This window comes from Rhinatrema bivittatum, chromosome 2, assembly GCF_901001135.1.
Source record: "Rhinatrema bivittatum chromosome 2, aRhiBiv1.1, whole genome shotgun sequence".
NCBI lineage: Eukaryota > Metazoa > Chordata > Amphibia > Gymnophiona > Rhinatrematidae > Rhinatrema > Rhinatrema bivittatum.
In genome coordinates this window covers 157397817-157423790 of record NC_042616.1, presented here as the reverse complement: position 1 = coordinate 157423790, position 25974 = coordinate 157397817, and the positions used below count along the sequence as shown (strand labels likewise).

Here is a 25974-nt window from a genome sequence, read left to right as displayed (position 1 = left end):
TGGTTTGATTAGGTATCAACATTTGTTAATCAAGAGAGCAGTGAGTCACTCTGGCTGACTAACTGAAGTTAGACTGTTTGTATTTCCCAACCCACCCCTAGCTCATCCTTTAATTTATAAGCAGGTGCCACTTTAAAAAAAACAAAAAAAACAACACCTTATTGAGAGTTTGATCATTCCCGTGTAGGCAACTACCAGACATATTGTGAATTCACTAATACATATAAAGGACATTAGACACATTCCTACTCCCATAGCAACCTAAAACTTAAGTAGGAACTGAACAAATTTGAGATGAAGGCAGCAGCCCAGCAGCAAAAGGGGGGCTTCCCAGTCTTTTGCATCGAGTGTCACATGTATGAGACACTCGATGTATGAGAAATTATACATGTGCATGCGATGCAATGAGCTCCTGGCTCTCAGAGAACGAGTCCGATCTCTGGAGGCTAGAGTATCAGACCTGGAGGAGCTGAGGCAGACAGAGAGGTATGTAGATGAGACCTTCAGGGACATAGTAGCCAACTCCCAACTTCAGACTGGCAGCCCTGGTGCTGCCTTGGAGGAAGATGATCTCATGATTGGAGAGCATAAACCTGATGCAGCAGGAAAGGATCCTTTAGCAAGGACCTGCTCTCCAGGTGATGCATTGTCCTTTCGCACCGAGGGTATCTCCCCAAGGCCTACTGCCCAGGAGGGAAGGGTTAAGTTGGCCGTCATAGTTGGTGATTCGATTATTAGTATTGTAGACAGCTGGGTGGCTGGTGGGCATGAGGATCGCCTGGTAACATGCCTACCTGGTGTGAAGGTGGCGGACCTCACGCGTCACCTAGATAGGATTTTAGACAGTGCTAGGGAGGAGCCGGCTGTCGTGGTACATGTGGGCACCAACGACATAGGAAAATGTAGGAGGGAGGTTCTGGAAGCCAAATTTAGACTCTTAGCTAGAAAGCTTAAATCCAGAACCACCAGGGTAGCATTCTCTGAAATGCTCCCTGTTCCACGTGCAGGTCACCAGAGACAGGCAGAGCTCCGGAGTCTCAATGCGTGGATGAGACGATAGTGCAAAGAAGAGGGATTCAGTTTTGTTGGGAACTGGGGAACCTTTTGGGGAAGGGGGAGTCTCTTCCGAAGGGATGGGCTCCACCTTAACCAGGATGGAACTAGACTGCTGGCGCTAACTTTTAAAAAGGAGATAGAGCAGCTTTTAAACTAGAACAAAGGGGAAAGCCGACAGTCGCTCAGCAGCACATGGTTCGGAGAGAGGTATCTTCAAAGGATACTAATGATGCATTAGAATTAGGGCATCCCGACAGTGAGGTTTCAGTTATAAGAAAAGTAGTCCAAGTGCCTGTAACTAAAAACTCAGCTGAGCTGATAACTTATCCGTATCAATTAAAAAGCAGAATGAAAATACAGACAAAAAACAAACTTTGAAATGTTTGTATGCTAATGCCAGAAGTCTAAGAAGTAAGATGGGAGAATTAGAATGTATAGCACTGAATGATGACATAAGACTTAATTGGCATCTCAGAGACATGGTGGAAGGAGGACAACCAATGGGACAGTGCTATACCGGGGTACAAATTATATCGCAATGACAGAGAGGAACACCCGGGAGGCGGTGTGGCGCTTTATGTCTGGGATGGCATAGAGTCCAACAGGATAAACATTTATTTATTTATTTAGAAACTTTTATATACTGGTATTAGTGGGGACATCATACCGGTTTACATTTGAACAAAAGGTTTGAAAATACATATTAACAGGGAAAAGGAACTGGGAGAAAGGGATTAACCAAGATCAGTAAGGAAGGAAAGATTAACGTAACAAGAAAATCATAAGTTAACAAAATTAGCTCCTTAATGTAAGGAATATGTGGTCAGCATGAGGTGGTGAAGGGATGGTGTGGAAGGGGTATTCTATTCTGGATAGGCTTGTTTGAACAGTAGTGTTTTTAGTTTCTTTTTAAATTTAGTCACACTTGGTTCAAGGCGTATGTTCACAGGGAGGGAGTTCCAGAGGGTGGGGCCTGCGATAGAGAGGGCACGTTCGCGAGTAGAGGAGAGATGGGCTGATTTCAGTGAGGGTACATGTAGGGTGCCTTTGTTGGTGGATCTGGTGGGTCTAGAGGATTGGGGGGCATTGAAGGGGATGTCGAGCCAGTTGGAGTGGTGGGCGTGGATGGATTTGTGTACAATGGTCAATGTTTTGAAGTGGATACGGGAGAGAATGGGGAGCCAATGTAGGTCTCTGAGGATGGGGGTAATGTTTTCGTGTTTGCGGGTGTTAGTGATGAGTCTTGCTGTGGCATTTTGTAACATTTGAAGGGGTTTTATCGTGGACAGGGGGAGCCCAAGGAGGAGTGCGTTGCAGTAGTCTAATTTGGAGGTTATGGTGGCTTGAATCACTGTACGGAAATCTTGGGTGTATAGTAGGGGTCTTAGTTTTTTAAGTACGTTGAGCTTGAAGAAACCAGCTTTTAAGATGGAGTTGATGTGAGGTTTCATACTTAGTTGGGGGTCGAGGAAGACTCCGAGGTCCCTGATGGACGGTTGTGTTGTGATAAGTTTTAGCTTGGGGTCCTTAGACTGGGGCGAAGAGGGGGAGGATTGCGAGGAGATGAGTAGGAGTTCAGTTTTATTGGTGTTAAGGGCAAGGTGTAGGTTGGTGAGCAGGGAATTGATGGCTGCTAGACAGTTTTCCCAGTGATTTAGGGCATCGGAGATGGAGGTGTGGATGGGGATAATGATCTGAACATCATCAGCGTAGAGATAGAACTTGAGCTTGAGGTCAGAGAGGAGATGGCAGAGTGGGGTTAGGTAAACATTGAAGAGGGTAGAGGAAAGAGATGAACCTTGCGGCACTCCTTGCTGTATGGTGTGAGGGGATGAAAGGTTGTTTCCTATTTTGACAGAGAACTTTCTGTTAGATAGATAAGATTTGAACCAAGCAAGGGCTAGTCCAGAAATGCTGATGCTTTCTAGTCGTGTTAGGAGGTGGTGATGGCTGATGGTGTCAAAAGCGGCCGAGATATCGAGGAAGGCATGAGACTAAATGCACAATTGAATCTTTATGGGTAGAAATCCCTTGTGTGTCAGGGAAGACTATAGTGATAGGAGTATACTGCCGTCTACCTGGTCAAGATGGTGAGACTGATAGTGAAATGCTAAGAGAAATTAGGGAAGCTAACCAAATTGGTAGTGCGGTAATAATGGGAGACTTCAATTACCCCAATATTGACTGGGTAAATGTATCATCAGTACATGCTAGAGATATAAAGTTCCTGGATGAATAAATGACATTTTTATGGAGCAATTGGTTCAGGAACAGACAAGAGAGGGAGCAATTTTAGATCTAATTCTCAGTGGAGCACATGATTTGATGAGAGAGGTAACGGTAGTGGGGCCGCTTGGCAATAGTGATCATAATATGATCAAATTTGAATTAATGACTGGAAGGGGGACAGTAAGCAAATCCACGGCTCGCGTGCTAAACTTTCAAAAAGGAAACTTTGAGAAAATGAGAAAAATTGTAAGAAAAAAACTGAAAGGAGTAGCTACAAAGGTAAAAAGGTTTGCAAGAGGCGTGGTCATTGTTAAAATATACCATCAAAGAAGCACAGTCCAGATGTACTCCACACATCAAAAAAGGTGGAAAGAAGGCAAAACGATTACCGGCATGGTTAAAAGGGGAGGTGAAAGAAGCTATTTTAGCCAAAAGTTCTTCATTCAAAAATTGGAAGAAAGATCCAACAGAAGAAAATAGGATAATGCATAAGCGTTGGCAAGTTAAATGTAAGACATTGATAAGACAGGCTAAGAGAGAATTTGAAAAGAAGTTGGCCGTAGAGGCAAAAACTCACAGTAAAATCTTTTTTAAATATATCCGAAGCAGAAAGCCTGTGAGGGAGTCAATTGGACCGTTAGATGATCGAGGGGTTAAAGGGGCACTTAGAGAAGATAAGGCCATCGTGGAAAGATTAAATGATTTCTTTGCTTCGGTGTTTACTAAAGAGTATGTTGGGGAGATACCCGTTCCGGAGAAGGTTTTCATGGGTAATGATTCAGATGGACTGAACCAAATCACGGTGAACCTAGAAGATGTGGTAGGCCTGATTGATAAACTGAAGAGTAGTAAATCACCTGGACCGGATGGTATACGCTCCAGGGTTCTGAAGGAACTAAAAAATGAAATTTCAGACCTATTAGTAAAAATTTGTAACCTATCATTAAAATCATCCATTGTACCTGAAGACTGGAGGATAGCTAATGTAACCCCAATATTGAAAAAGGGCTCCAGGCGCAATCCGGGAAACTACAGACAGGTTAGCCTGACTTCAGTGCCAGGAAAAATAGTGGAAAGTGTTCTAAGCATCAAAATCACAGAACATATAGAAAGACATGGTTTAATGGAACAAAGTCAGCATGGCTTTACCCAAGGCAAGTCTTGCCTCACAAATCTGCTTCACTTTTTTGAAGGAGTTAATAAACATGTGGATAAAGCTGAACCGGTAGATGTAGTGTACTTGGATTTTTAGAAAGTGTTTGATAAAGTTCCTCACAAGAGGCTTCTAGGAAAAGTAAAAAGTCATGGTATAGGTGGCGATGTCCTTTTGTGGATTACAAACTGGCTAAAAGACAGGAAACAGAGAGTAGGATTAAATGGACAATTTTCTCAGTGTAAAAGAGTGGGCAGTGGAGTGCCTCAGGGATCTATATTAGGACCCTTACTTTTCAAACTATTTATAAATGATCTGGAAAGAAATACGACGAGTGAGGTAATCAAATTTGCAGATGATACAAAATTATTCAGAATAGTTAAATCACAGGCAGATTGTGATAAATTGAAGGAAGACCTTGTGAGACTGGAAAATTGGGCATCCAAATGGCAGATGAAATTTAATGTGGATAAGTGCAAGGTGATGCATATAGGGAAAAATAACCCATGTTATAGTTACACAATGTTAGGTTCCATATTAGGTGCTACCACCCAAGAAAGAGATCTAGGCGTCATAGTGGATAACACATTGAAATCGTCGGTTCAGTGTGCTGTGGCAGTCAAAAAAGCAAACAGAATGTTGGGAATTATTAGGAAGGGAATGGTGAATAAAACGGAAAATGTCACAATGCCTCTGTTTCTCTCCATAGTGCGACCCCACCTTGAATACTGTGTACAATTCTGGTCGCTGCATCTCAAAAAAGATATAATTGCAATGGAGAAGGTACAGAGAAGGGCAACCAAAATGATAAGGGGAATGGTACAGCTCCCCTATGAGGAAAGACTAAAGAAGTTAGGACTTTTCAGCTTGGAGAAGAGACGGTTGAGAGGGGATATGATAGAGGTGTTTAAAATCATTAGAGGTCTAGAACGGGTATTTTATTTATTTTATTTTAAAACTTTTCTATACCGTTGCTAAGTTAAATACCATCGCAACGGTTTACATGTAGGCACATATTTAATGTAGGTGAAAGTGTACTATAGTATATTCTAACAGGTGCCATCAAAGGTTCGGTTACAATAAATCATTAGACATAATCATTTAGTGAAGTAGGGTAGATGTGAATTGGTTATTTAGTCTTTGAGATAATAGAAAAACTATGGGGCACTCCATGAAGTTAGCATGTGGCACATTTAAAACTAATCAGAGAAAGTTCTTTTTCACTCAACGAACAATTAAACTCTGGAATTTGTTGCCAGAGGATGTGGTTAGTTCAGTTAGTATAGCTGTGTTTAAAAAAGGATTGGATAAGTTCTTGGAGGAGAAGTCCATTACCTGCTATTAATTAAGTTGACTTAGAAAATAGCCACTGCTATTACTAGCAATGGTAACATGAAATTGACATAGATTTTGTGTACTTGCCAGGTTCTTATGGCCTGGATTGGCCACTGTTGGAAACAGGATGCTGGGCTTGATGGACCCTTGGTCTGACCCAGTATGGTATGTTCTTATGGGAACCACCACAATCTCCTTAGGAGCGTCGACAAATTGGAGTACTTCCAGTATCTTATGTCGCGCATGCTCCTCTGTGAGTAGCTGAAAGGGAATGGCTTCAGCCATAGCCCTAACAAACCTGGCATAGGAAAGGTCCTAGGTGGGTGACCGGACCGCTCCTCCAGCAAGGAGGCCTCTGAGAGGCGGTCTTCTGAGTAATCAGAGGACGACTCTGTGGAGTCATCACCCCCAGGATCGTAGGACCCCCTCCTCCTCACTAAGACCTGCGTGGCGTTTAGTGAAGTCCGTGAGGGGGATTTGACCTGAGCTCCGATGGCTTCGGAGGCCTTGAGTGCACCGTGGGAATCAATGGTTCCCCTGGTGTTAAGAGAGCCGGAGACCACGAGAGGCTGGAAGGACCCAGAAAGGGCCCAGGGAACTGTGATCTGGGGAACACGGTACCGGCCATATCTTCCTCCTCAAAGGACCCAATAATCGGGATTGCTCCAGTGGAAGGCATCGGTGGTCGATGGGGAACCAAAGGGCCCTCGGGCACTGGCTGAGTCAGAAGGGAGCCTAAAAGGACATCAAGATGCTCAAACAGAGGTGCGAGAATCGATGGCGGATGCTCGGGCACTGGTATGGGGGCCAGTGTTACCAGCAGCTCAATGCTCTGAAGCTCTCTGAGCACTGCGAATTGCACCCTGCGGTCCAACTCCTGAAAGTCCGGGTTGACCAGGATTGAGGGAGGGGAATGAGACATTACCCCCTTCCTCGGGTCCCCAAGGTGGCATGGTGCCCGACACCGATATCAGTGGGGAACGCCTGAGACTACCTGGGACATCGGAGGATGGGACCTCTGATGGCCGGTGCCACACCTGAACCAGAGCCTTGCGCAGATGGTGACTGGTGGTAATGTTTTTGGGACCTCCCTCAGTGCTCGACCCGGTCTTTCCCCAGCACCGAGGAAGTGGAGGATCCCAATGTCTGGGAAAGCAGTGTAACCATTGAGGATCTATCAGCGTTCCCGCGATCCTTCGACGTACTAGCGAGAGGAATAGCGAGGGGGAGCATGTCGAGAGGCTCCCTACGACCCCTCGGGGTTGATGACTCTGACACAGGGGTAGAAGGAGCAGACTTTGAGGCCCTAAAAAGTTTCTTCATCTTATTGAGGTGCACCCGATGGCCTTTGGGGGTCATTTGGTCACACAGATGAAACCCACGGACATTGCGCAAGGCCTCCAGGCAGAGGATGCAAACCTCATGTGGATCTGTGATGGACATGGTCCGCGGACACTGGGGGCACTGACGAAAACCGGTCAATGCCTTGAAAAAATACCCAGTGTGCGGTCGATGACCGGCGGTCGCCGTGAGGTGAGGGTCGGGAATCGACTGCAAACAGTGAAAATTCTCAGCAAAGCCTACCAGACCAAGGAGACACTGACCATGAAGGGGGACCCAGCAAAGGAGATGGGAAAAACCCGATACTTGTCGAGAAAACAAGAACATTTTGAGAGCTCCACAAACCTCGAGGCAACTGCACCGCGGAAAAAAAGAAACTGAAGGGGGACGTTGCGTGGACATGCGGACAGCAGCAAGCTGGGCATGCTCAGTGTGCTGGTCAAAACTTCTAGAAACTTTGACAAATGTTTTCCGTGCCGATCTCCATCCGATGATGTCACCCACATGTGAGGACTACCATCCTGCTTGATCTAGGAGAATACAGTAGATCAAATCTTTCTTGGTCATAACCAGGAATAAAAAGTGGCTTTCCTATGGTTACTAGTGGTTTATGGACTTTTCCTCCAGGAACTTGTCCTAAAAACTTTGTCATGCCAGCTACACTAACTGCTTTCACCACATCTTCTGGAATTCTGCAGTTTAGGTGAAGGCTGAGTGAAAAAATACTTTCTCCGATTTGTTTTAAAAATACTACCTATTATCTTCATGATGTGTCTCCTATTCCTAGTACTACTGGAAAGGGTAAATATCCCTTTCCTATTTATCTGTTCCACCTCACACATTATTTTATAGGCCTCTTCTCAGCAGTGTCTTATTCTGGCTGAAGAACCCTAACCTATTTAGACTTTTCTGAAAGGAGAGCCATTTCATCACCTTTATCATTTTGGTTGCTCTTCCCAGTAGCTTTTATAGTTCTGCTATACCTTTTTTTAAGATTGGATGACCAGAACTGCACATAATACTCAAGGTGAGGTTGTACCATGGATCAATATAAAGGCATTATATCATCTTCTGTTTTATTTTCCTTATAATACATACTGGTATGATGTCCCATGAATATCGGTATATACAAATAAAATAAATAAATAAATAGTATTTTCTTTTTTGACCACCAGTGCACATTGAGCCAAGGATTTCAAAGTACTGTCCACAGTGACTCCAAGATCCTTTTCGTGACTGGTGATGCCTAATATTGAACCCAACATTGTATAACTATAGTTTGGATTATTCTTTCCTATATGTATCACTTGTCCACATTCTGTTGTAACTTGCTTTGAACTCTTTTTGTTGGAAAAGCATGGAAGAAACAAACAAGAATGATGATTTCACCTGCCATTTAGAAGGCAATCCCCTAGTCTTGCAAGGTCTTCTTGCCATTCCTCACAATTTGCTTGTGACTTAACTAATTTGATTATTTTATGTCATTTACAAATTTAATAACCTTACTCACCACTCCCTTTTCCAGATCATTTAGAAATATATTTAAAAGTACCAGTCCTAGTACAGATACTGGGGCACTCTACTATTTACCTTTTTACCATTGATAGAACTGACCATTCAGCCCTACTCTCTGGTTCCTATCTTTCAGCCAGTTACCAATCCACAAAAGGACACTTTCTCTTATCAAATACTTTTTTAATTTCCTGAAGAGTCTCTCATGAGGGGCTGTGTCAAACGACTTCTGAAAAACCAGATAACCTATATCAACGGACCTGCCCTGGTCAATATGTTTTGTAACCCCTTCACAAAAATCAAACAGATTTGTAAAACAAGACCTCCCTTTTCTAATTCTGAGTTAGCTCTGCCCCATCACTCTATGTCTATCAAGATGGCCAGTAATTTTGTTCTTCAGATATAGCTTCTACCATTTTGCCTGATACTGATGCCAAGCTCAACAGTCTGTAATTTTCCAAATCACCCCTGAACTTGTTTTTTAAAAATGGTCATTACATTGGCTACCCTTCAATTCTCTGGTACCATAGCTTATTTGAATAAGAAGTTAGAGATTATAGTAATAAGGGAATTTTATTCTTTAGGTTTTTTTTTAGAATTCTGGTGTGTATACCATCCTGTCCTGGTGATTTGTTACTCTTTAGTTTGTCTATTTGCTCATTCATATCTTCCTGGCTCACTGCAGTTTGCTTCAGTTCCTATGAATCATCATCCTCAAAGAATGTGACCCTGATACTCTCTTCAATAAAGTCTGAAGTAAAGAATTTATTTAGTTTCTCTGCTATGGCCTTGTCTTCCTTGAGCAACCCTTTTGCTTCTAAGTCATCTAGTGCAGGTGTTCTCAACCCAGTCCTTGGGACACACCTAGCTAGTCAGGTTTTCAGGATATCCAAAATAATATGCATGAGATAGATTTGCATATGCTGCATCCATTGTATTCAAATCTATGCATATTAATTGTGGATATTATGAAAACCTGACTGGCTAGGTGTGTCTTGAGGACTGGGTGGAGAACCCCTGATCTAGGAGTTAACAGACTCTCTCAAGTCTTCTTGCTTTGAATATAATGGAAAGTTTTTAGTTTGGGTTTTTGCCTCTCTGGCAAACTTCTTTTCAAATTCTATTTTGGCCTGCTTTCTTAATGCTTTACATCTAATTTGCCAGGGCTTATGCTCTTTCCTATTTTATTCATTTGTATGCACTTTGCAGTTTCTGAATTATGTACTTTTGCTTTATAGACTCTTTTATATCACCATTAACCATGCTGGCAGTTATTTGGTCTTCTTTCTATATAGATAAACAATTTTTGCTAGTATAATAAACAATATCATAACTTCCAAACAGGCCGATTCAAAAAAACCCGCGGGAGAGCCAGCACTCTGTGTTGAGCGCCCGCTCTCCCGACGCGCGCCCAGGCACCTCTCCTGGGTGCGTGATTCTATATTTAAATTAGGACCCGTGCAACCGACGGGTCCGACAACCGTTTAATTTTACAGCCACGGGTTCAGAAAACGGACACCGGCAAAATTGAGCGTCCGTTTTCGAACCCGCTGACTGGCGGGCAAATTTTTTTTTAAAGAACGTTTTGGGTTTTTCAAATTTTTGGGGCCTCTGACTTAATATCGCTCTGATATTAAGTCGGAGGGTTACAGAAAAGCATTTTTTTCTGCTTTTCTGCACACTTACCTGGTGCCGTCTATGGTTAACGCCTGCCTTTTGGCCACTCATTTTACTTTCTGTACTCTGGGGAAATAACTATTAGGCTCATCTACATGCATTTGCATGTGATGAGCATTATTAGTTTCGGGTTGGTTGGCTGCACATTCTCCACCCACTATTACCCCTTACAGTATAAGGGGTAATAAAACGCGCAGCCAAACAGAGGCTAAACGTTGCGCTCGGCCGAGGGCACCGTTTTGTATCGGCTTGAAACAAAGTTAACAGAAATGTCTGTCATATCAAGAACATTAGGAAAAGCAACAAATTGTTTGGAGTCTGTTTAATTCTGCAACAATTGCACACTGCAGTTGAAATGCTAAAGAGAATATGCTTCTGTTTGCATTTTAGTTTACATCTTTGGACAAAGCCAATAAGAGATGGGGTTTTGTGCATTCTGTGGCTTACCTCATCAAAGAACTCTTGTTCTTCTTGAAGGTCGAACTTTTGCTGGTCTTCTAGTAACTCCGATTGCTGAGTAGCTACTACCTTACCAATTTCTTCTGATTCCTTTAGAATAACATCCAATGCTTTCTCATCAGGAGTAATTGGTCTGAAATTTTCTGCAGTCAATTCTGCACATATCTCATGCCAAATTTCTCCAACCTTTATTCAGCAATTAAACAGAAAACCAACTTTAATTCAAGTAGCACTTATTAAAATTACAGTACTTTACAAATTAAATTCCCAAATTACATTAATGCCGGAGTAATGCCATCTAATTCATTTAGCTTAAGCCAAGGTCACTAAGTATATAAATGATTTTAAGCAAGGCAGAACATTTGTATACCAAAACAGACTATGGTTGGTAAATTGAGAGTGCAGGTATCACTAAGTCACCTAGCAGCAAAGAATACAAGTGCTTTTGTACCCACGAAACTCTAGCTAATTTTCAAAGGGAAAGTACACAGGCTAAATGCCGACTTTTGAATATCTTCAACACTTAGCTAACTAAATTTTAGCTAGGTATGTCATTATCTTCCTACAATTTCGTAAGATAAGGTAGGGATGTTTTGAGGGTGCTCTGGGGTGGAGCTGAGCTAGCCGAATTTATTTGGCTCTCTCTAAGGGGCAGATGCAATAAATATGCGCAGAAAGCGGGTGCTGAACAGTCAGCGCCGGCTTTCTTAATGCGCCCCCAGGCGCTTCCCCTTGGGGCGCCATGCAATATTTAAATTGCTAATGAGAACCCGATCAGTGTCGGCCATCCGCCGGTTGGGAAAACCGATGCCAAGTTTATCAGTGTTGGTTTTCCTAAACGCCGTACAGTCACACAGCTAGGAGGTTCAGGAAATGGATGCTTGTCAGTTGAGCGTCCGTTTCCTGCACCCGACTGGCATTTTTTTTTAACTTTATTTACTTTTGTTTTTCCTCCTACTTAATATTTCAACGATATTAAGTAGGAGGTAGTACAGAAAAGCAATTTTTTCTGCTTTTATGTACTAGTTTCAAGAGTGCTTAGCAATTAATGCCTGATCCAGGCAGGCGTTAATTTCTGATCGCTAAATGTGCGTCCTAGACACATATATTTTTTTGCATCAGGAATGAATCTCTAATAGCCTCATTCACATGCTGAGCACACTGTATTGCATCGGCCCCTAAATGTGTTGTAAGGAGGGTTAAAGTTATTCAGGAACGTGTTTCCAGATAACTGACCTAAGTGGTGATATTCAAAGAATATTTGCCATTGAAGCAGTGCAAGCTTTAAAAAAAACCCAAATAACCCAGAAGAAGCCAGGTGAGCAAGCAAGGATAGCCCTACTGCGCACGCTACCCTCCTCAAAGTCCCCTAAAATATGACTAATATTTCAGGCCTAAAGGCTCAAAAAGCCTATTCTACATCATCCTCACTGGCTCACAGTAGAAAGTATTATAAAGTTTAATACTCTCTGCTTTATCTTCAAATGCTTGAATAAACAGCTCCTTAAATAGGCAATGGCTTTGCAGCATCCACATATACAGCCGAGACTACCTTCGTAATCCAGCGAGCTATTGTAGCTCGCGAAGCCTGCTTGCCCTGTATACCTCCACCATGAAGGATAAACAGGCAATCTGTCTCTCTGAAAGGTTTGGAAACCTCCAGATACCTCAGACATGTATCTTGACATCCAAGGGTCGAAACAGGCAATATTCTTCCGCATCTTTTTCCCTATCCAGAGATGGCAGGGAAATAGATTGATTCAAGTGAAAATCTGAGACCACTTTTGGCAAAAAAGAAGGAACAGTACACAGTACACAGCTGTTTCACCCCTGGAGTCACTCGAAGGAATGGCTCCTGGCCAGACAAGCCCTGCAGCTTGGAAATTCAATGCGCCAAACATATCGCCACAGGAAACACTGTTTTCAAGGTCAGTAGTCGCAAGGAAAGGTTGTGCATCGGTCGAAACATAGGGCCTGCCAAGAAATCCAAAACCAGAATAAGATTCCACAAGGGTACCGGTAACCACAAGGGAGGACGAAGATGTTTCACTCCAGTGTTGCCAGATGGGTGATTTTCACGCCTAATTGGGCTACTTTTTCTGAGCGTGTGCGGGAATTTTTCTCTTTTGGCTGTGGAATTTTGGGTTATTTTTTGGGGGTGTGTGCGGTTTTTTGGGCTTCTTTCTGGAAGGGTGCTGCAGTAGCTGGAAGGCATATTTCAGTGGTGCTTTGTTGTCTCTTCCTGACAAACTGGTGCCAGTTTGAAGCTTGAGGGTGAAATGGAGGGAACTACTTAAGTTTGCTTTGCTCATTTTAGAGAGTCAGAGAGATGAATATTCTCTCTCTGTCTTACTTCTGCCATCAAAAGAAAATAAAGACTAAATATAGTCTATGGCTTATTCTAGGTAGACATACAGATTGCTGTTGACAAAGGATCATTGATATCAGTGAGGGTAGCTTTTTCTGTGCAGTGGCTTGTGGCTGTCTCTTGAAGTTCAGGCTTCCATTCTCGTGCGGCAGTAATGGGCTGGCTGTGAACTCCCTGACAGGCTTCCAGGTATCTCTGGGTGAGAACTACTACTATCTGCAATGCCATGTCATATGGCAAAATAGTGCTATTCATTTCACTCAAAAATACAGCAGTTTTCAGTGCTAAATGGAATAGAGCTGCATTATAATATACTGTCAGTGCTAACGGTAACACCTTATAAATGAGCCCCAGACTATTCTATCCAAGAGCAATCAACAGTGCCAGTATAGTGCTATAGCACTCAATATAACTGCATTGGGTTCTGCTATTCCTGGGATACCGAGTGAGCCGACTGCGAATTTCAGTAAGATATAATTTCAAAGGCAACTTGCATCACTGTTTTGCTGCTACTTTCATCCTGCCAGGGACTTAAAAGAAATGCTTTCTTTGCTCTGCCACATCATTTCCATCCTGTGGGGCTTGAAAAAAGAAAGCTGCTTGTTTTACCACCCCTGAGCAGGAACAGAATAGCAGTATTTAATGCCCTAGGTGGTCAGGTCTTCAATCTGGACTTGCTTCTAATACATCTTGAATGCTGCAGCTCTGCACAGCTCTCAGAAGAACCTTATGTTATGGTAACACTGAACATGACAACCTTGAGTTTTAGACTTTTCTAGCAATATTTTTTAATTTTTTTATATACATTGTTAATTTTGTAAGTTTATCTGCATGCAATGCAGGAGTTTGTGTAAAATCGTGCATAATAAAAATTGTTTTACAACTTTTGAGTTTTGGGCTACTTTTGGGTTAGATTTGGTGATTAAGAACACATGCCATACTGGGTCAGACCAAGAGTCCATCAAGCCCAGCATCCTGTTTCCAACAGTGGCCAATTCAGGCCATAAGAACCTGGCAAGTACCCAAAAACTAAGTCTATTCCATGCTACTGTTGCTAGTAATAACAGTGGCTATTTTCTAAGTCAACTTAATTAATAGCAGGTAATGGACTTCTCCTCCAAGAACTTATCCAATCCTTTTTTAAACACAGATACACTAACTGCACTAACCACATCCTCTGGCAACAAATTCCAGAGTTTAATTGTGCGTTGAGTGAAAAAGAACTTTCTCCGATTAGTTTTAAATGTGCTACCTGCTAACTTCATGGAGTGCCTCCTAGTGTTTCCATTATCTGAAAGAGTAAATAACTGATTCACATTAACTCGTTCTAGACCTCTCATGATTTTAAACACCTCTATCATATCCCCCCTCAGCCGTCTTTTCTCCAAGCTGAAAAGTCCTAACCTCTTTAGTCTTTCCTCATAGGGGAGCTGTTCCATTCCCTTTATCATTTTGGTCGCCCTTCTCTGTATCTTCTCCATCGCAACTATATCTTTTTTGAGATGCGGCGACCATGCGGTCTCACCATGGAGCGCTATAGAGGCATTATGACATTTTCCATTTTATTCACATTCCCTTTCTAATAATTCCCAACATTCTGTTTGCTTTTTTGACTGCCGCAGCACACTGAGCCGATGATTTCAATTTGTTATCCACTATGACGCCTAGATCTCTTTCTTGGGTGGTAGCACCTAATATGGAACCTAACATTGTATAACTATAGCATGGGTTATTTTTCCCTGTATGCATCACCTTGCACTTATCAACATTAAATATCATCTGCCATTTCGATGCCCAATTTTTCAGTCTCACAAGGTCTTCCTGCAATTTATCAAGATCTGCTTGTGATTCAACTACTCTGAACAATTTTGTATCATCTGCAAATTTGATTACCTCACTTGTCATATTTCTTTCCAGATCATTTATAAATATATTGAAAAGTAAGGGTCCCAATACAGATCCCTGAGGCACGCCACTGCCCACTCCCTTCCACTGAGAAAATTGTCCATTTAACCCTACTCTCTGTTTCCTGTCTTTTAGCCAGTTTGTAATCCACGAAAGGACATCGCCACCTATCCCATGACTTTTTACTTTTTCTAGAAGCCTCTCATGAAGAACTATGTCAAACGCCTTCTGAAAATCCAAATATACTACATCTACCAGTTCACCTTTATCTACATGTTTATTAACTCCTTCAAAAAAGTAAAGCAGATTTGTGAGGCAAGACTTGCCCTGGGTAAAGCCATGCTGACTTTGTTCCATTAAACCATGTCTTTCTATATGTTCTGTGATTTTGATATTTAGAACACTTCCACTATTTTCCCTGGCACTGAAGTCAGGCTAACTGGTCTGTAGTTTCCCGGATCACCCCTGGAGCCCTTTTTAAATATTGGGGTTACATTAACCACCCTCCATTCTTAAGGTACAATGGATGATTTTAATGATAGGTTACATATTTTTACTAATAGGTTTGAAATTTCATTTTTGAGTTCCTTCAGAACCCTGGGGTGTATACCATCCAGTCCAGGTGATTTACTACTCTTCATTTTGTCAATCAGATTGATTGTGCTCTAAAAGGTTTTGGCATCTGGCAACTCTATTTCACTCCTCTTAAGAAACGGGCCACATCTGGAATAGCTGATAAGAATTCACCATTCACCTGACCTGAAACGGCAAGCGCCACTACCTGCACCTTCAAGGAATTAAGGGCCAACCCTTTATTCAATCCATCCTGCAAAAATTCCAAAATGAGTGGGATCCTAATTGAACAAGAAAGCACTCCTCGATCTTCACACCAAGCCTCAAATACTCGCCAAACCCGCACATTAGCTAAAGAAGTGGAGAACTTTCTTGCTTGTAGTAAGATGGCAATCACTGCAGTACAATATCCACGCTTCAGCAAGTGAGCCCTCTCAAAGGCCATATGTAAGACAAAACGGAGTCAGATCTTCGCGAAGAAGAGGTCCTTGCCGCAACAGATTCCTGTACACCAGAAACCGGAGAGGGGAGTCTAAAAGGAGCTTTCACAGATCTACATACTATGGTCTCCTGGGCCAATCTGGGGCCACCAAAAGCACTGTCCCTCTGTAACCCTTGACCTTCCAAACTATTCTGCCCAACATGAACTACAGGGAAAAGGCATACAGCAGCTTTTCCTCCAGCTAGTCCTGCACGAGAGCATCGATATCCATGGACTTCAGATCTCTCCTGTGACTGAAGAATCAAGGAACCTTCACATTGCAAGAAATCGCTAGCAGGTCTAGAAATGGAAGGCCCCAGCGATCCACTATTAGCTGAAATGCCTTGTTCAATAATACCCATTCTCCTGAGTCCAGTGTTAGCACCGCCGGCCGCGGCAAGCCGCGACCGGGGCCGGGTGTCATGGCCACTGGCTGCGGCGGACCTCGAGTGAGGTCGGGCCGGTGGGTGCAGAAGAAGTAATTACTCGGGATGACTGATGGCGTTCGGGGCTCCTGCGGGGCAGGCTGCTCTCCTGCTTCTCCCTGCGGCCGCCGCCGCATTGCCGGGCTGGCTGGCTCCTCGGGGTTCGGCTCTGCGCCCATGGCTTCCCCTAGTGCCGCGCGCGCGCGGCTGAAGATTGTTCTTAAAGGAGCCATGACAGGAAGTCGTCATGGCTCCTCCTGAGTCTCCTCCCCTGGCTTCTGGTACTTAAGGCAAGGGCTGAGCATTCAGACCTTGCCTTGGTATTGAGGTTCCTGTTTGAGTTTCGTCCCGCTCTGCTTCCCTGCTCCGAGGATTGATTCTTGGCTCCTGACTTTTGGACTGGTGGACGTGTCTTCTCCTGGCTTGATCCTGATATGGCGTTGGACCCTTCTCCTGGCTTGACCCTGGTACGGCTTTGGACCCTTCTCCTGCTTAGACCCTGCACTGGACTCGGACCTCGTCTGTGTATCGAACCTTGGACTGGCTTTGGATTCTTCTACGACTCCGTCCTCAGACTGCTACAACCTGCTGGAGGCGCCAGCCATCTGGAACCCACGACCTGCAGGAGGCGCCTGCATCCAGACCTTTCTACAGTCTTCAGAGGAGTCGCCTAAGTCCCAGCGGCCGGACCCCTACAGGCTCCTCCTGTGGGGGTTGCGTGCTTCCAGGGTGAAGCCTTCAGTCAAGTCTCTCCTGTCCAAGCGGCCTCACCCTTCGACGGTAGCTGTCTACCTCAAAACAGGGGTCCACTTTCAAAACATCCAGACTCTCCCTGCTGAGAAAGTCTGCTCTTATATTGTCTTTTTCTGCAGTGTGTGAGACTGAGAAATTCTGAAGATGCACTTCTGCCCATTCCATAAGTTGGTCTATCTCCTGCGACATTTGATGGCTCTTGGTTCCTGTCTGCCAACTGATGTATGCCAATGTTGTTGCATTTTCTGACATTACCCTGCCACTGAACTGCAAGCATGCCAACCAGACTGCTCTGGCATCCAGCCAACTGATGTTCCCTAGAGACTCTTCTGTACTCCAGAGCTCTTGCGCTGATAGTTCCTGACAGTGAGTTCCCCAACCCTGGAGGCTTGCATCTGTTGTATTAACTAGTCCGTTGATTTCAGGGAAACTCCCTTTTTTAGTTGTTCTGTTTGCAACTACAACTGGAGGTGAGAGCAGATTTCCATCGGCAGGTTGAATCGAATAATCCTGAGACTACAGGCTCCATCGAGACAGCAGGAAGCGCTGAAGAGGACGCATATGCGCTCTTGCCCACGGCACCATTTCCAGGGATGCTGCCATCAAACCGAGTACCTGCAGATAGGACCATACTGTCGGGTGTATAGTATTCATCAAGAGACATACCTGTGTCATCAACTTCAGAATATGTGCTTCCAACAAGAAAACCTTGTTCAGGTTATGCCTCCTTTCCAGCAGGTGGAGACGGAGAAAAACGTGAAAGGCACCCATAGTTAAGCTGGTGTATCTCCTGCATCCCTTCAGTATATAGAGTATCAAAGCAGAATAAAATTAGCAATGAATCAAGCAAGAACTTTAACAGCTTTAAGAACATATACACATGTAACCGTGGCTTTCTTTCTTAGTATGCTGCAATAACATAACCTGAACATGCGTGCGTGGACTTTACAGATCCCTCTGTTACTCACTCCTAATCTTTGGGTGGGCGTCTGGACTGATCCGTGGTACTACAGGAATGAAAATGATCAGGTAAGAACCAATTTTCTTTTCCCTGTACGTACCCAGATCAGTCCAGACCATGAGATGTACCAAAGCTTCCCTAAACTAGGTGGGACCTTGCGAGTCCTGCGTGCAGTACGCCACTGCCAAAATCTCCGGGCGCCTGAACGTCCAAAGCGGTAGTGGCGAGCAAACGTGTGGAGCATCTTCCAAGCAGCAGCTCTGCAAATCTCCTGAGGCGATACCAACTGGCATTCGGCCCATGAAGCTGCTTGAGAGCGAATAGAATGGGCCTTCAGTCCCTCAGGAACAGGTCTTCCTTTACAAATGTATGCAGACGAAATGGTTTTTTTCACCCATCATGCAATCGTCATCTTAGACGCCTTGTGACTCTTCCTGGGACCGCTCCATAGGACGAACAAAAGATCTGAGAGTCTGAAAGAATTTGTGACTTCCAAGTAACGCAACAAGGAACCCCTAACCTCAAGCCGACGCAGCTAGACCAGAAGCTCAACTGACTAGGTTCCAATCAAATGGGAATATGGGAATATGGTTCCAATCAAATGGGAATATGGAGGTATGCCTTGGACAGATCCAGGGAGGTCAGAAATTCCCCGACTGCACTGCCATTATCACCAAGCGCAATGTTTTCATGCGAAAATCAGTCACCTGCAAATGACGGTTGACCTCTTTGAGATCCAGGATGGGACAAAAGAAGCCCTCCTTCTTGGGCAAAACGAAATAAATGGAATATTGACCCATATTTGTTTCAGAAGTGGGCACTGGGACCACCGCCTTCAGACTGAGGAACCTTGACAATGTACACTCCACTGCTTGCTTCTTCTGCGGGGAGTGGAAGGGAGACACCATGAATATGTCCCGAGGAACGTTGAGAAATTTCAGCGCATATCCCTCTCGTATCACTTCCAGGACCCTCTGATCCAATGTGGCTTAGAACTATCTCTGATAAAAGACAGAGAGGTGCCCCCCTATCTCCTATTCTGGGGGGGGGGGGGGTGTCAGCAAACATTCATTGGGAGGCTGGGGAGGTTCCATTACCCGAGCCCACACCCTGCCTGAGCTTTCTGGGATGAAAGGACTGAGACCTACTTGAAAGGTCAAGTCCTCTGAAAAGTCACTCCTCTAGAGCATCGAAAATGCTTGGAACCCCTGATATGACCCCCTTATTCTAAAGGGGTGCAGTTTCTGCTTCTTAACCTTGGGCAACTGAGCAACCAGGGATTCACCCCACTTACTGGCCATTTTCTTCAACTCGCTCCCAAACAAGAGTGAGTCTTTAAAGGGCAATTTCATAAGATTAGCCTTGGAGGTTGCATTGGCCAATCAATTTCTCAGCCATAACTAACACCTGGCCGCTATTACTGAAGCCACCCCTCTGGCTGAGGTGTGGAACAAATCGCAGCCCGCATCTGCTAAAAAGGCAGCGGGGCTGGCTCCACAACTGCCCTGGAATTCACTCGAGTCACCGACCACCAGGGAACAACAAGAAGCTATCTGCAAGGTCATTGCCACTGTTTCAAAAGCTTGCTTAAGGATGGCTTCAATCCTCCTATTGTGTACATCCTTCAAGGCCGCTCCTCCCTCCATGGGATAGTCATCTTCTTAAAGATGGCATAGACAAATGCATCCACTTTTGGAAAACACAGATGCTCTCTCACCACTGGATCCAGGGGATACAAGCCTTCCAAAGTCCGACCCCCTTTGAAATTTGCCTCCGGGGCATGCCACTCAAGATCAATCAATTCTTGAATGGCCTCTATAACAGGGAAAAAAACAAGAGGCTTTCCGCAAAGAAACCAAAATGGGATTTTTCTTTGGCACAGGCATGGAATTTGCCCCAGGTACTCCCAACATCTTCAATGTCTTGGAAATCAGAGCCGGTAGCTCATCTCTATGAAAGAACTGCAACATAGTCCTATACACTTCCAGTCCTGGAGGAATTTCTCCATCCTCCAGAGAGTCAGGATCAGCCTCATCATCAGTGCCATCCAGATTCCTATCAGGAGAACTTGCTCCCAATCTAGGTGTTCTTTGGTGCTTAGTAGTACCAGACAAGTGAGAGGCCATCGCCTGCGAAGATGCCCAAATATGACAGGCAACACAGAGGGAAAGGTGCTTAGGTTTCTTTCCCACAGATGCCATTAGTCCATCAGTATTCTTAACAGGCGACTGAAGGTGTGCATCCAGCTGAATTCAGGCTGCAAAATTTAGGTGCACAAAATGTAGGCGTTCCAATGCAAGGCGTCACAAAACTAGGTGAACCTTCACCGCACCAGACTTAAGCGCACAACCAATGTGTCCCAGATTGTGTACACAGGCAGCACGCCCAAAAGAAAATGGGTGCCCAACTTGGACGCACAGCGAGATGCACTTGCATGCACTAACAGTCCTGAAGAGGGCAGCCTAACACGCAGAAAAGAGCTTGCGAAAACGCTGCCACGGCCTACCACATTGCGCACAGAAAAGAAAGCCTAACAGTGGGCCCTAGCCCATCTGGGCTGCTCAACCTAGCAGGTTGCCCAAGTCCCTTAACCTCCCACGGGAGCAGCAACGAACGTTGGAATTCGTGCCGAGCACAGAGACCGGAGGAAGAAGGCCTACAAAGAAACCTTCTACTCTGTCTCAGTCTTTTCTTTTTTTTTTTTTTTAAAACCTTACCTGAGTTCAGCCTTTCCCAGCTTAGTACAGAGATGGTCTCCAGCTGCAGTGGGCTGCACTCAGCTTCCTGAACCTGCTGCCTTTTAGCTGTTTTAATCAGCCGGCTGAGAAAATCAGCTACCGGACCAAGGTACTCATCTGAGGGACCATGAAAATCACCTTAGGAACTCTTAACTGGGGGAGGATATTAAATCTTATTATTTTTCCTCTAAAATTTGAAGCAATCCCCAGTAGAGAAATGCACTTCCACCATCTGCTGGAGAAAGAGAATACTGGCAGGTTGATGTCACTGCAGGAGTATATACACTGTGACGTCATTTTGCTCCAACTTCATCTGCTGGTAGAGGTGCATAACCCACTGGTCCTGAATTCATCTGTCTGGGTGCTAGGAAAATAAATAAATAAATAAATAAATAATAATAATAATAATAAATAATGGGTGGGCGGCAGGGGACTGGCAATTTCTTCTTTGTATTTTGGGTTTCCAGCTCAATTGTAATTGGAGTTGAGACCTGGCACCAATAGACTTCATTCAAAACTACCAGAGGATTTTATTCTCCTTTTTATATCTCTTCCCAACTCACTTAGCCCAGTCATCTTTTGCTAGCAACTCCAGTCTTCAGCTCCTCCTGACATGGCTCCAGCTGCAGGCTCTCTTTTGCTAGTAGAAGCTGTGGAATCCCATTATATTTTTTTGGCTAATACAGGGAAGAGGAGCAGGATGGCAGACTTCAGGTACCACTTTCTTTTATTTATGTATTTTTTAAAAAGTGCAGCAATATAGGGAGCCAAAGCTTACCTGGGAAATTTCAGGGCAGCTTTTCTTCCAATCATAAGCCAGGTAAGTTTAGCTGGGTACAGCGATGAATAGCTAAACTTAAGGAACATACAATGGAACAACCCTCTCTCTCACACCTTTTACCTGGCTATATTTTACTCCAATAATGAGTTATACACGTAAAATTTAGCCAGTTAGAGGGGAAAAATATTCAATACAATATTTTTGTCCAAATACTTTAAAAGTTACCCTGACAAAACCCTTTGAATATCAACCTTAATATGAACAGAATGGATTTATAAAATCATATATATATAACTGGTAGTCCAAGAAATAGGATATCAAATCCTTTTCAATAATTTTTATCCCTGTTGTTTTTCTTCAAGACTCCCATGCATACAGGCAGTAAAATGATAATGAGTAAATGCATGTTAACGTAAATTGTGAACTATACTTTTAAATGCTTAGATGATAAAATATACAGCTTTCATGAGCACACAGTATTAAGAAAGTACTTACTTTCAAATCAAAATATTTACTGATGACAGAAAGTGTGATATAATCATTCGTAGTTAATTCAGGCAAATCTTCAAAACCTAAAACAGAAGCAACATATTATCAACTACTCTGCAATCTTCTAATACCTATCTGAAATTGGCTAATGAGAAGCCTTGTGCACTTGGAGAAGCTGAATGGAGCCCCCATTTCCTTATCTGTATTTTTAGGCTGAACCCCCACTCCCTGGCATGTACTACATTATCAGCTTTATTAAAGTATGCCATGGCATTCATTATCCCTTTTTCCAATATGCAAAATTGCATTCCTGATGTTAGCAACATCTGGGATAGAGAGGAGGAAGCACATGGGGTGAATGGATGGACAATATCATTTTGAACTATGGACAATAAATAAAAAATAATGACACATATTTCAGTCATCACTTGGCCTCATTTAAAATATTCTCTGAAATGCTGACATAACCCTGCTTCATAGGAAATCATGGAGAAAAAAAGCAGAATGAAAAATGCAGGGAAAATCTTTTGTCTCTCAAAGAAATTACCTATATCTTAAAAAGATACAAAGCATGATGAACTGCAATCATTAAGCTAGGGTAGTTTTTAAACTAGTACACGGGGAAGCCGATAGTTTCTCAGCAGTGCAAGGTTCGGAGAGAGACATCTTCAAAAGATATTGGAAAAAACAGGGGCCTTAGAGCATCCCAATAGAGAGATTCCAATAAAGCAAAGTAGCCCATGTGCAGATAATTATAGAACAGATTAAGTTGAAAGATTCCAAATTATCCCTGCTAATTGCTTGGAAAGTTGTTTATAAAAATAAAAAATGTATCTTGACATGTCTGTATGCTAATGCCAGAAATCTAAAAAGTAAGATGGTCATGTTAGAATGTATAGCACTGAATGAAAAGGTAGACATAATTAGCATTTCAGAGACCTAGTTGTTAGGATCGTGGACCCTTGGGCCGGCTGTGGCTGCGGGTATCGCGCTGTGGATGCCCACAGTGGGTGTAGCAGCCAGCAGGCGGCGCTGAGAAGAGGCTTCGGAGATGGCTTCACCACTGGAAGCCTGAGGTCCCCCCCAGGAGGAGCTTGTAGGGACCCGGACCTCTTGGTCTTAGGTGGATCCTATGCGACCAAGGATCAGAAGAGCAGCCTGCCAAGGTAATCCAATGAAGAGATGGCGCCCAGGAGGTCAGAAGAGACTTCACTCTTGGAAGCCCGCAGTCCCCCTGGGAGGATCCCGTGAGGACCCAAGCCGCTGGGACTTAGGAGAACCCTCCGGGTGGACGAACCTGCGGCAGTGGAAGAGATGAAGCCGAAGTCCAGGAGCAAGCCAAGGTCAGGAGCCAGAAGTCAGATGTCAGATGCCAAAACCAGGGACGGAAGCAGAAGCCGGAGTTGGAGAACGAAGCAAGGCCAGGAGCCAGGAATCAGATGTTGAGAAGCAGCAGGAACCAGGAACAGGAAGCACAACTAGTCACTCCAAAGAGTCAACCTCGTTGCAAGGTGAGGTAGGAGTGTGGCTGCAGGGTTTTAAATATCCTGCAGCGTCTGACGTCAGCTGGAGGGCGGTGCTGGAGTTTCCCGCGTTGGTCCCTTTAAATTGGGAGCTCCGGCGCGCGCACATAGGGGGCGGGGTTAGCCGCGGCAGGACGCTGGCGTCTCCCTCGAGAGGGGAGCGTCACATCAGAGGCCTGAGCAGGCCCGAAGAGGCGCCAGCAGCCCGGGCCAGGGCAGAGGTGAGTGAAGGTCCCAGCGCACGGCCCGGGATCGCAACAGTACCCCCCCTCCTACGCCCCCTTCCTGGGGGCTTGGGTTTGGCGGGATGATCCAAGTGGAACTGATGGAGGAGACTTTTGTCCAGGATATTTATTTATTTAACACTTTTCTATACCGACCTTCACGAAAAGAAATTCATATCAGATCGGTTTACATGTAACAAGGGGTATAACTTAATCAATCGATTAACAAGAGGCGAAAGTTACATATAACAAGGAGGTATTAACTTGGGGGCTAGGTTAGCCAGAGGTAAAGGACAGCCTAACTGAATGAACTAGATAAGGCAATGAGATAAAAAAACAGAGGCATAAATATAACGCCTAAACTTGGCGGGGCGCTTAGTCAGGTAAGCGGAGTCCTGTCTGGTAGACAAATGATGGTTTTGAAAGTTAAGGGAAGGCCTGGAGGAAGAGCCAGGTCTTAAGTTTTTTTCGGAAGGTTAGAGGGCAAGGTTCTAGTCTAAGGTCTGTGGGCAAATTATTCCAAATGGCTGGACCCGCTGTAGAGAATGCTCGTTCTTTGGTAGTTGATAGGCACGTGGATTTCGTTGGGGGGACTTGCAGGGTACCTTTATACGCTTCTCTGATAGGTCTTGAGGATGAGTATAATTTGAGTGGAATCTGGAGGTCTAGTTGTTGCTGATTGTGAAAGGTTTTGTGAATTGTGGTAAGGGCCTTGTGCAAAATTCTGTATTTTATTGGCAGCCAGTGAAGGTTCCGTAGTATGGGAGTGACGTGTGCTCCTCTGTTGGTGTTGGTTAGGATTCTAGCCACAGCATTTTGGAGCCAAAGAAGGAGAGCGTTGCAGTAATCTGTTTTGGAGAAGAGCATGGTTTGGAGCACAGTCCTGAAATCTTGGAAATGGAGGAGGGGTTTGAGCCTTTTCATAACTTGTAGTTTATAAAAACAGTCCTTGGTAGTGTTGTTGATGGATTTCTTTAGATTCAGATGGTTATGGAGGATTACTCCTAGGTCCCTTACTTGTGTGATCTGGGTGTTGGGAGTTGTTGGGTGGATTAGGGCCGAGTGATCGGAGGAGATGAGGAGTTCTGTCTTGTTTGTATTAAGAACTAGGTTCAAACTGGTGAGTAGGTGGTTAATAGCTTGGAGGCAGTTTTCCCAGTAGGTGAGAGTTTTAGGGAGGGATTCTGTTATGGGGATCAGAATCTGCACGTTGTCTGCATTGAGGTAGTGTATTAATTTTAGGTTTGTAAGCAACTGACAGAGGGGCAGGAGGTATATATTGAATAGGGTGGGGGACAGGGATGAGCCTTGTGGTACACCTAATGTTGATTTGACTTCTGGAGATTCTTTATTATTAATTTTTACTTTAAAGCTTTTATTGCTGAGGAAGGAATTGAACCATCTGTGGGCAGATCCTGATAATCCGATTTCTGAAAGTCGATTTAGTAGGATGGCATGGTTCACGGTGTCAAAGGCTGCCGAGATATCTAGAAGGACTAGGATGAAAGACAGCCCTTTGTCAAGGCCCATAAGGATGTGGTCAGAAAGGGAGATAAGGAGAGTTTCCGTACTTAATGATTTATGAAAGCCGTCTTGGGATGGGTAGAGGATGTTGTATTCTTCCAGATAATCTGAGAGTTGTGTATTTACCAATTTCTCCATGATTTTAGCCAGAAAAGGGAGATTAGATTTGGGGCGGAAATTGGCGGGTTCTCTCGTGTCCAGGTTGGGTTTCTTCAGAAGGGGTTTGAGGGAGGCAGTTTTTAGCCTGTCAGGGTAGATTCCTTGAGAAAGTGAGAAGTTTATGATGTTAGCCAAAGGTTTGGAGATAGCATTCGGGATGAGAAGCAGAAGTTTAGTCGGAATGTGGTCTGATGGGTGGTTAGATGGTTTCAGCTTCCTAAGTATGGATTCGATCTCTAGTGGGGTTGTAGGTTCAAAGGAATCAAGTATAGCTCCAGCGTCAGGTATGGAATTGGAGATAAGGAAGG

General features: G+C 44.1%; 1 protein-coding gene across 2 annotated transcripts in view; it reads right to left on the bottom strand.

The window, feature by feature from the left end:
* LOC115084217 (GTP-binding protein 10-like) overlaps positions 1-25974 on the bottom strand; it is a 665348-nt gene that overhangs the window by 250988 nt on the left and 388386 nt on the right. For both annotated transcript variants that reach the window (XM_029588786.1, XM_029588784.1), the window contains exons 19-20: positions 22243-22319; positions 10751-10948 (exon numbers count right to left, since the gene is read on the bottom strand). In XM_029588786.1, coding sequence (XP_029444646.1) covers positions 10751-10948; positions 22243-22319 — 275 coding nt within the window. The remainder of the gene's footprint in view (positions 1-10750; positions 10949-22242; positions 22320-25974) is intronic.